General features: G+C 34.0%; 1 protein-coding gene across 1 annotated transcript in view; it reads left to right on the top strand.

Moving 5' to 3' along the window:
- Window positions 1-12,662, top strand: part of Invadolysin (leishmanolysin-like peptidase, invadolysin) — a 299,512-nt gene that overhangs the window by 227,733 nt on the left and 59,117 nt on the right. The window contains exon 3 of the mRNA XM_018520496.1: window positions 12,231-12,261. Coding sequence (XP_018375998.1) covers window positions 12,231-12,261 — 31 coding nt within the window. The remainder of the gene's footprint in view (window positions 1-12,230; window positions 12,262-12,662) is intronic.

Consider the following 12,662-nt stretch of genomic DNA (forward strand, 5'->3'; position numbering starts at 1 on the left):
TATTGAAACAAAGGTGAAGAATTTGACAATTCTGCGCGTGAAATGTAAAAAAAAACTATACAAGACTTCTGCTACATAAACGAAAGTGAATCATATCATTTCCTTACTTTAAAAGTGATAGAATTCAAAGAATTAAAGTAAGAATTAAAATCCAGGGCTCAATTAATAAAAATTAAATTAAGTAAATAAAAAGGGCTACGAGCCTAGCTGGTTTTAAGTTGCTAATATTACAATTTAATGTATAAAATTAATTACATGACACAGAACGTTTTCTATCCATTATCGGGTTCTTCTCATGTGATAATATAATTTATTTCACGTCCGTTTTTAATAATTGTTTCTCGCTAAACGTGTTAGTTAGTCTATGTTGTATTTCAGCGTGGTCCAATTTAAAAAAAAACCGATAAATGTATTTCCTTCTATTCACTATTGTATATTTCAGTCCTAAATTGAGACACGCTTTCAAAAATCTATTGCGAATCCTAATTGTTATAGTAAGACAAATTATATGTATTATCACATTAAGAAGGATCCGATGATGGATAGAAAACGTTCTGTGTCATGTAATTAATTTTATACATTAAATTGTAATTATTAGCAACTTAAAACCAACTAAGCTCGTAGCCCTTTTTATTTACTTGATCAAAGAATTAAATTTTTTAGAAAAGAGAAAACTATTTTTTTAACTTAACAGAAAATATTGTATTACTATTAATCTTATTATCTTTAAATATTTTTTGTAGAAGACTCCTTTTTATTTACAAAACAACTCGAAATCGAGTTTATAAAAAATATTATGATCTCTTTGAAAATTATAAATATAACACAATAATATTTGGCGGACTGTGTGAAGCTAACAATAAGTTAGCTTTTGATGATTGACAGAATAATCCTTATCTAATGCATTCACATGATAATAACTCAAAAATCACATTTTTAAAAATTATATTACTTTTAAAGTAAGAGAATGACACCTTTCAATATTCAACACACATTTTTATGCAATCTTCTCCGGGTAATAAATGTCACATTGATTTTTGAATTTAAAATTAATTTGCACAAAGTGGAACGAGTATTTTTGTCTTACATGTGTTAGACAGCGATATTTTATAACTCGTCTAGCGCACGCAATCAAGGAACACGTTGGCTCTAATGCACCGTCAAATGAAGTTCGTGATTTCGCTGAGTCGATTCGCTGCGGACGAAAATAATACAGCTGCGCAATAAAAGAAACTTTGAAGAAACACCGCCATTACGGTGGCCGCCGCGAAAGAAATACTTTAACAGTAAACGATCGATCGAAGTTATCGCACTTCTACGGCCGGTTTGCACTAACGACGCGGTCGTTATCTCAGAAAAGTTCTTTTTTTCTAATTGAAAAAGAGCAACCCCTTTAGCGAGAGCACACAGAGGGGGTTGAACGATGCAGCTTAAGCGATCTCGGTAATGGATGGTGGAAAATAGTTTTCGTTATCGTTGCCATGACGGATGGTCTCCGTATCAGGTAAACGATGTTTCGCCTGTATAACCTGTCCCCGACCATTGCCGATTCCTTAAGCTGTCCTCGGAAAGCGCCGTCATATCGTAACGCTAAATCTCCGCCGAGACGAGAGTAAAGCGTAGCGGCGTTAGCGATGCAACGCGAACGAGAGAGAACTTCCTCCTGTAGAAAATATAAAGGTAGAAGATCAAGGGCCGACTTCGCGATGAAGGAAGTAAATTACTGGCGCTCATGAATTTTTTATAGGCTGTCGCAAGGCCCGTCATCGTCGTCGACAAATTCTCAAGCGGCCCGGTTTAATGAGGCCGATTAAAAGTCGGATATCAAACGCGCGCTCGATTGTCAAACGAATGCAAAATTGCTACACTAACGAAATGCCAATTCTACTACGTGACTGACGTTGAAATACTCGTCCCATCATTGGCGGAAATCTCATTTATTTCGCTATCTCGGGACGACAAGGTGTTGTCGAAGTGATTATATGGGGATAGCATCCGTAACACGCATGGCCGGTAAAATGACTTGTTCTCCACGATATGTCACGTTTTCGCGACGTAAAAAGCGCGAGGCGACGCGTTTACGTGCTCTTACGTGGAAGATGATAATAACATGATAAAGCGTTTAGCGCGAAGGGACTCGTTGCATTTCTTACGCACTTTATGGTATACACTCGGTGGAATAAGCGGAGAGGTGATCTCGTTTCGCGCGTCAGACGGCATTAAGTCCCACTCGTCTTTATTCACGGCGTACTGTCGCTTTAAATATGAAACGGTCGCGAGTTGACGTTGCACGACGCAGTCCGTTACGACCGCATAAAACGAAGAAAGATTACGAGTAGGAATGGTCTCGAAGAGCTATCGCTGCAAACCAGGTTCACTATCCCGCACGAGTGCCAAAAGAAATATTTCCTCTCGTATTATGAACCAGATTAAGATTTTACTTGAAGAGAATATGAAGATTGTCTCTGATCGATCGTACTTTCTAATTATTATTATACGAGCTTTTAAAAGTTTAGTTCTAAAGAGATTATATTCTAGAGAATTATAATAATTTTATTCTTATTTAATATGAGACATAGTTAAAAGCAAGCATTTCTGATATGTCATTTGAATCGATTTAATATCAGAAGACTGTCTCGACATCGAAATATGTAATTACATGAATATGTAATAGATATGTCTGTGCTTTATGCAGTACCTATATTTATGTAGATTCCAAATATATACATGTTGAATTTTATTGATCCTAAAATAATAGAATGTAGGTATGTGTGTTTAATACAATAAAGATTAATAATCGCGTTATCGCATTAATAATTTGAGGATGTTACATTATTAAGAAAACAACGATCTCTCTTGTTTTGTACTTGCAATTATGTGCGAACCGCATAAGTCGATAACTGTAGTAATGAAAATTTCGCATTTATATGAGCGTTTCTATGAAACATGCAATTCGACTCCAAGTTAATTCGAATAAAGGCTGAATGGGGTACTCTTGAATCTAATAGTCACTTGCGAACAATAGAATCTCTGACTCGCGCTGCGAATCGTCGCTCGACGCAGACTAATCTTGGAAGCTAATAGTCATTGTGCTTGCATTTCATAACGAATTATGCACTTACATAAATGCAAATTGTGCGCGCGCATACGTCGTCGAGTATGTAAATTCTTGCCCACGGATGTTCGCGGTCTAGTGACAACCGCGCTATAGTGGTTGTGTCTTGTGTGTTCGTACTTTAAATTTACAGGAAACGCACTTTGAGACGTTCTGTTTATATGAAGTCTAAAGCAAATGTGGAGCTATTTTTTTTTCAGATAAGCATAAAATTGACCGATCTTTTTGCCCCGAAATAACAGCGGAACGCCGACTTTCTATCACATAAAAAAAAAAATTTTTATTTCATCTTTTATAATGAATGTTGTAATATATATTATAATTCAATTAACAGAAATAGTACTATTTTCAGTCAAAGCGGATTTTGGTGCTTAATAATATTTATATGCAAATTTTTCCAAATCTATTTTCTAGTTTTTATAAATTGCGTGCCGATTTGGTTTATCAGACTTAAAATGCAATCGCAAACTGAAGCTGAAATATTAATCTCAAAATAGATTGATCATCAATTTAATACTGATACCAATAAATATCTTAAAAACCTGTAAAAAATTTGTTACAAAAAGTAGTCCCTTAGATAGGGTTTGAATTTGGAATTTCCGACTCCCCGGAACGAGTACCAATTCGACTCGACCATCGAGGCATATGGAGATATCTGTTGCTAACTAGTGAGAGAACGTCATTATTAACCCTTTGTGGACTGACGCGAGTGACCTCATTTGAGGTCACCTTTTATTTAATAAATTACTCAATTTTTATGAAACTTTTGCGAAACAGTTTGCGATTGCGTTTCAAGTCCAATAAATCGAATTTGGTGTGTAATTTATATGTATTTACAAAAATTTGCCTATGAAGTAATTTGATAATGCTTTATTTAAATCTAAAGTAAAAAATAAAAATTTTTAAATGATGTATTTAATATGACAGACAGAATTTAGAAAAATAATTTGATTATCGTAAAATTTGCTTTTGGGGAGTTATTAATTGTGAATTAACATTAAATTTCTAGTTTTGCTTTATTTGAAGCTCATCATGATACATAAACAGTTAGTACACACACTGATTTCTAAACTGTCTTTTAAACTCGGATTAGGAATTCTGTGACACTAGATCTTTCTTTAGAGGGATTATACCATCCTTTTGAAATTCAATATTTTCAGACTATATTCAAAACTCAGAGATACCAAGAACCTTCTAAAATCGAGTTTTATGGTAATCAAATTATTTTCAGTTCGAATTTTAGAATTCTGCGATCAGAATCGAATTCAGAGACTCCGAAAACTTTTAGAAAGCTCGGATTTTCAAAGGACTAAATTGATAATTGACTTAATTTAATTTAAGATATTAATATTTCAGCTTCAGTTTGCGATTGCGTTTCAAGTAAATCGAATTTGGCATGTAATTTATAAGTATTTGTAAAAATTTGCACATGAATATTATTAACCACCAAGATCCGACTTGACTGAAAATAGTATTATTCCTCTTTTGATTTATTCCCATCTCGCTCTAATTTCTATAGTTATAATTATTTATATAATATGTATACACATATATGTTGTAAAATATTCTAAATTATAATATTTATTTTATAATCAGTATATTCATGTATATACGTGTTTGATAATTTATATGACATTTTATGTAAATTTTTCAGAGGGTGAAGAAAGAAATTTCCTAATCTAATAAGGTCTAATTAGGTTGTGGAAGTTGATGAAACTTTATAATGAATTTTTTCAAGCTGGTGATAGCAAATAAGTTTAAATGGTTTATGAGAAATTTTTGAGTCGTCGTTTAATTTGAAAAAAGTTTTTCTTTTGCTCTACTATATTTTAGCATCGTTAGGAAAATAACGAATTTCGCGTCACTCGTATGGAATGACTCATCATGAAATCTTAATCTAAAATTTCCGCGCTCTATTATATTAGGTGTTAAACTTAATTCCTGCCGTTTTTCGTCTCCAAAATTGATTTGTTTCGAAGGGAAGATGAATGGATATCTCAATCAAAGTAATTTCCTCCATTTTCTACGTTATTACTAATTAATAATACTTTGATTAAAGTATTTCCCTTCGAAACAAATCAATTTTGGAAACGAAAAACGACAGGAATTAAGTTTAACACCTAATATATTTTAATTGCTTGATAATAAACTTTTACATTGTAATCGTTAGGACGAACGTGTTTTTAAGTATTTTAAGAACGCGTGAGAAATGCTTTGTTACATTTTCATGTTCTGTATATTACTGCTATTTTGTCGTGTGTTTTACAGTATACTTTATCTCACATAAAGGGCTCTTTCGTTATGTAAAGTTTTTTTTTTCCTCTTTATGCGACAATAGGCAGTCTGAAAGCGGAGATACTACGATGTAATGGTACGACAACGGTAACGGGGTAGACAACACGCCCGTGGTGCTCTCGCTCGAAAAATCTTATCACTTGTACACGTTCTCGAGTGCTCAAAGACTTTGAAGAGACGACGAAGTGTAACTGTCGTTTAGCCTTCCGTATTGTATGCCACGCACCTTCCTTGCATCCTAATGAGGATTTTAGACGCGGCATTCATATCCCTCTTTCTCTCTGTCTCTTCCCGCCGACGCGACGCGCGAGGCCGTTGCGACCGACTGCTACTTTTATTGCAGCATAAAGCGTATGTTTCCTTGAGAAAATGAGAACGTTTAAAAGGATTTTATGCCGGGAATAACGACGCAAATTCAGCAGATGTGGATTTACGCGGATAGAGCGTGCGATTATGCTAGCAAAGCTCTTTTAGTAGCAACATGAATTTTTATTCTCTAAAAGTCGCTCCACCATTCTCCTACTGGCGAACATATAGACATAAGAAATTATAGATAGCGTACGTACAATGTAATATCGCGTTTTTTTACAACATATTAATAAAAAATTAAAAATGTTAAATACTATATGAGACGTAAAAATAAAGATAACTATAATTGTGGATTTTTTGCTATGTGTACAATACGCGTTTTATCTAAAAAGTATTAAGTTTAATAACTTATATAACATATTGTATTATCTTCCCTGTATCTAGCAGTGTACTTGCCAATTGCCAGCAGTATTTTGCCTTGCATTCCTTGCAATAAATAACGAACAGGCGATATTTCGAATCGGCGGGTGTTAAGCTTGAAACAATCGCATAGCATTGCCATATTTATCCAAGGCAACGAATGACCACGGCCCCATTTGCAGATCGTAAAGATAATAGAGACGCATAGTCGTAGCCATTCTGTGTCATCAATAATCCAGCACCGTAACGTGGCCTGCAATTTGCAGGACATTAGCACCGCGGTCAGATTTCGGTGTTCTGTGCTACGAATGATGACTGATTTCGTTAATGTAGCGAATACATATGCATACCGCGCGGTTTCTGTGTCCTCTGTTACGAGGTAGCCGAAAGATAAGACCGCGAGTAATATGATTTCTACGTGACTTCCAACTGCGACGAGTACCTGCGCGATAAAAGTTACACAAATTTTTGTGTTGCATGTTTGTTTTATTGGTCCACAGAATTAGACTCGAGAAAAATGTCTGTAGAAACGAGATATAAAAGTTATTTTATAAATTAGAAATTATCGTAATATTAACGTATTTTTACGTATTTTAAATTATTACATTTTTCATTGTTACGTATTTTATCTAGTTTTTTGTAATTTTTTTAACACACAAGTTTTTACAAATCGAAAAGGCTATTTTGCGTGTATAAAAAAATTTAAAAAACATTAATAAAATTTTTAAAAAATTTGAAAGATATTTTTTAAGTTCAGTATTTTTATAAATTTTTTTATTTTTTAAATGAATATGTTGCGAACACGTATTGTTTTGGACGTAATAGTTCTTAGTTATGATTAAAAAGTCTTAGTTATGATTAAAAAGTCTTATGCATCCGATTATGTATCATAAAACAACACTTGCTAATTAAATCGTAATAACTGTTTTAATTCTGTATATGGTCGTAAGCCTATTAAGCGTATTACCTGTTACATTACTAGACTCAATAATTAGTCCTAAAAGCCTACTCAAAATTCTGCTACTGCAGAATATCACGAATGTTATAACCAGATTCACACTCAATTAACAAGCTCGCGCTTACGTTGCGCGCGACTCCGCGGTGAGGCGACATTATGGATTTTATCGCGGCAGCCGCTAATTGCTACTGAAATTTATCTGGCGCCTCCATATTCTACGGGATATTACTACAGCGCTGCAGTAGTACTCGAGATCATAACTTACCGTCCTAAATCAACACGCTGTTCTCCGTGGCGCTAAAACGCGAGAGTGGTGTCTCGTTTGATTTTGCTGGGTAACTCGCTGAGTAACTCGCTAAATCAAGTACATCTGGCTTTTTTCTTCTCTGTGCAAAGTTCTAGACAATTTTTGTCAAAGATGCAATGAGATTAAATCGTGATTATAACAATGACAACTTAACCCTCCACCAGTAACATAAGGTCTTTAAAAGCAGCATCGATATTTTGTGAATTCTACCAAACAAAAATTTAAATCTATAAAAACTAAATAAAATACAAGCCGATCTCCATGGTGGTAAAAACTTGTTATAGTTTTAACACAGAGGAAGATCGGATGATATTGGATATCTTACGTTTTTTCGAGGTTTCATTTTCTCGGTAAAAATTAAGTATAATAGATATAAAGCATTATTCTTATACCAAAACACTTTTTTAATCGTGTATTTAAAAAAAAATGAAAATATATAAGGTTTTTACATTTTTAAATGTCATTACATTTTACAATTTTTGTAAATTAGAAAATGGTATTGGACAGAAACATAATTTTTTAAATCATATTTATTAATTACAAATTTCGAATCAATTTTTTATTTATATTAATAAGAGAGAGAGAGAGAGAGAGAGAGACGAGTTTCTTCAAGATTGGCACAAATTTTATGAGTCAAATCTTCACAAACTGAATCCCGTTTTCGTCGAATTTGCTCCCCAAATGATGCAATTAATCTTTTCGTTATCTTATTAATTTTTTTCCTTAAATTAATGTTTTTTTGCAGCATTTATTGACTTTTTTATTTTTTAACCTTATTTTTATTCTTATTTAAGTTACATCACTTTATTGTCCAATATCACCTGAATAATCCGCAATGAAGAAACGTATGAAACGAGCAGTTTTGAAAAAAAAGTGATTTAAAACCCACAACTTAAAGATGCTGATAAATTAGGAACGATATTTGACTTAAATTTAATGATGTGATTGGTTGGTAAAGTTAATCCCAAGCCGGCGTAAACAGCAACTGCACAATAAAGTGCAAAATAATTTATAAACAACACTGCATCTATTCTCAATAGAGAAATCCCAGCTTTCACATGTAAGTGGATTTACCAGTGGCTTAATAAACGTTGCTACACGCGTCTAACATTTTAAATAATTCTTGTCCATACCGCTGTCCAATATGACCTGACTTTTCTCTACCAAAATTTTTTCAGATTTTTATATAATCCGGAACAATAAAAAAAACATTTGTTCTATTTCTCGAAGACCTCTATGCTGACAAAAAATTTAAAATTCCATGTTGCCGACGAAGGATTAATGGTTATAACATTTAAAAAATTCTTTGTAGTATATCGTAAACGATAAATTAAAAATTAACAGTTTTTCGACAAACATAATACCACGATTTATACAAATATATAGTGCACTGTTAATTGATTATTTTTGTCATTCGTTAGCTAATACAAATTACAATATGAAGATTAATGTGACGTAAGATATAAAAAAGAAGGTTTTTGTGGAGAACGCCAATTTAGATTATAGAGATAGGAGCCAAAAGAGATGTGAAAGATATGCACTAGTGCGATATGTACAGGAAATTGTGTATTGTATGTAAAGGAAATGGTGCTATAAGACATGGAAGAGAAGTTGCTGCATGAAAGAAGAAGAATGAGAAAAGAAAAAAGGGAATAGAAATACTAACATAGATAGAAAACGATAAAAGATATAAAAGAGGAAAAAGTTAAAGAAAAAAGGAAAAGAGAAATGAAGGAGCAGAGCGACACGAAGTAAATGAGAAAATAAAAACTAGAAAAATTTCGGACTGTGATGGAAGAAAACGAGGAAAGGGGTAAAGGGATAAGTTAGATTAGCTGAAACTATCTAGTATAAGAAAGCGAAGAACGGAGATTCGGCAAAAGAGTAGGTCACCCACTCGTGCGCACAGATTAAGCATCTTAATCGCTTACGAGCAAAACTGCAAATTGTGCACTCGAGTGAAATGAAAATGGTACCGAGTATACGTATAACCCTCGCTTGTAAGAGAGGCACGGCGCGTTTGAAACAAAAAGTTCAATGGAGTTGAAGCACAAGCGAGGAAAGGACGCGGAGCTCGTAAAGGCGGAAGCGAAGGGTGAATGGTCATAGAGAAAGGGTCGACTAAAAAGTCAAGACACAAGAGACATGCCCGGTGAATTGGAGACGCTTTGCGTGAGTGAAAATAGTGTGAGTTACAGCGTGCTTAGTAGTAGTACAGATAACTTTTTTTTAATCAGCGACGCTGATTTAAGCTGCCGCTTTAATCTCAGTTCTACCAGTTTTAACGGCCGCGGCATTCTCTGTGATTAAAAAACGGGCTTGTGTTTTGAAACTATGCTATTGCATTAACAATACAATTTTCTGCCGCGAGAACTTTTTCCGTATACGCGAGCTTTTATTATTATAATTATATTTTATTATTGTATTATTATTTAAAGTTCATATTTATCAAACTTTTAGGAATGTTAAATATCGCTTAGTAAAATATGAAGGGTACCGGCGGGAATTTTTCAATTCCCTACTTCCTATTTAATTTTTCTTCTGGGCTTATCTTCGAGGCTCCCATAAATTTGTACGCTGAAAAGGTTAATATTAAGTAAACCGGCGGCGCGGCGCGGTGCGAATATACTTTGCTGACAAGTAGGTTAATTTACTTTTGCGCAATAATTTTTGTACATACGTCGCTTTCATTAGAGCAAGCCACAATCTCGTCTTTTCCAGCATTTTGCTTGAATATATGACTTTAGTGTGGGTGGTTATCTCCATAAACAAAATTCATATTTACAGGAATCTTGCTTTTCGTAAAAAAAGAGACGTAATACTTGCTGTGCGGAAAATTTATTTCCATTTCAGTTTCGATGTCAGAACAGCAAATTCTGTTCATCCTCCTGGGACGTGTTAAAATGAATAGTTTCGCATAAAACACAAGCTATCATAACATCTTATTTTTCTCTTTCATCTTTAACATAGCGAATAAAATTAAATTTAATCGAAAGGTTATTATAAATGTCAACAATAAAATAATAAGGATAGACAGAAATAGATCCTTTTAATAATATTCTTGAGGCTTTCACGGGTGTTTCCTATATGACAATCTTGTGTTTCGCGGGTTTTCTCCGTGTTCAAATCCATTCTTGGAATACCCATTCTTGGCATTCCAAGAATGGATTTGAACACGGAGAAAACCCGCGAAACACAAGATTGTCAAATAGATCCTTTTAAAACTTTTTTCTAAAACATGAATGCGCAACTATAATTTTTAGATTCTTGCATATTATACTGCGCAAGAAGTAAATTAGTGCTAAATAACGCTGGGCGAAGAAGAGTTTTACAACGTTTTTAATCGCCGAAACTCCAACCTCGCGAAACGCTCTACGCGGAAAATGGCAGCTCGTCAACTTCTGATGTTCTACACAAAGCGCCGTTTCGCGAGAGTACTCACCGTGAAATCGTGTATCGTCGTACATACCGTACCTTTTTGCCCCTCACCGAGATTAAAGTCCTTTGCGCTCAGTCCACAAGAGTGTCTGACATCCTCCGTTCTCTGCTTCGTTTTACACGACGTTCCTCCAGGCGGAAGATAGACGTCAACGAATAAGCCGACGAATAATTTTCTTCAATGTATATCGGCCTGAGCAAAATTAGTCCCGAGAATGAAATGTGGGGGATAGAAGCAGCAGAGCGGGGGACTTGCACCACCCTAACGAGACTCTAATCTTCTTCCCTCGTTGAAGCTTAGAGCAGCTCGCTGAAACTTTCGCCTCGTACACCGGGTAATTAAAATGTTAATCGAGGAATTAGCCAGTTAAGGAGAAGGTTTGCCCCGACGGGGTATACTTCGGTTTCGCCCGCACGTCGTTTGTTCTAGTTAACGAAACTCGAAAGTCTTTGATCGGATTTAATGTGAACAAAGTGACCAAAGTGACAATTCTATTTCATTAAGGACAACTATATAATACATTCATATATCTTCAATATAATAATTATTTCTAAAATCACTTTAACACTAGAATCGTGCCATTTCATGAATACAGCTTCGCTATAATTATATCGATTTTTTCTTTTTTGTATTAAATATACAGTACAGAATATTGAAAATATATGAATATAAGAGACAAATATAATTCTAAGGATACAAATAAATCTTATATTTAATGATATCAAAATAAATCTTCGTTAAGCGCAAATAAGAACAAGAGAACTATAAGTTTAGGATAGCAAATTACCAAATTGGCATCTTCGACGGTTCTATTGGGATACCGTTGACGGTTTTAGTGTTAAAATATGTATGAGACACGTATAGGTATAATACAGCTATTAATAGATTAAACGTTAGATATAGCTTTCATTAAAATTAATATTAATTTTCGAAATACTTGCAATTTATGAGAATTATTTCCTGTAGTATATATTACAATCTAATTGAAAATTTAAAGTTGATGACATTATAAGGTAAAAAATAATATGCACAGAGTCGAATAAAATGCCGATTTTGTCTATGTACGTTCTGTACGTTGTGTGTGTTGTGAACGTAATTTCTCGGTCATCTACCAGAGTGGTTTGGGATTCCTATTTTGGAAATTAGTTGGAAAATTAGTTTTGGCCACCAGTTTACTACGAACTTTTGAAATTGGTAGGTTGGAGGACTGGCACGACCGGGGAATATAGTTTTCTGTCATCAACGAGTCACCCCGTACATTGTCAAGTTCTAATGTTATTACAGTTCATTCCGAGCGGCATTTCAGCGTTGGTCAGCGACGAAATGTCGACGGGAAATTGTTAGCTTCCGTTACATCTAAAAGACCATTTTTCACTTTTTGTTGCAGGTTGGACGACGAGAAGCTGGATCTCATTAACGTAAGTAATTTCGATAAAATGCAGTATTACCTTTTACAACTTTAATTAAACGTCTCGCTTGTAGAACAATGTAGAACAGAAATTATATTTATCTAGAATCTGAGACTCTGACAATGAGAATCAAGTCGGAAATTTACGAAATATGCCGTTGCACAAAATATAATATTCAAATAATGATACAAAAATTAATAATAAACAGAAATAAGAGCAATATTAATAATGATTTCATTATCCAATTTAATATCTATATAATAAAAAAATATTTTTAGATAAAAGAATAATAATTTCAAAAAAACAAGAAAAAATTTTAATAATTGTAATTTATATTACCAGTATATATATATATATAGAGAGAGAGAGAGAGAGAGAGAGAGAGAGAGAGAGAGAGAGAGAGAGAGAGA

The sequence above is a fragment of the Trachymyrmex cornetzi genome, unplaced genomic scaffold (assembly GCF_001594075.2).
Source record: "Trachymyrmex cornetzi isolate Tcor2-1 unplaced genomic scaffold, Tcor1.1 scaffold908, whole genome shotgun sequence".
Taxonomy (NCBI): domain Eukaryota; kingdom Metazoa; phylum Arthropoda; class Insecta; order Hymenoptera; family Formicidae; genus Trachymyrmex; species Trachymyrmex cornetzi.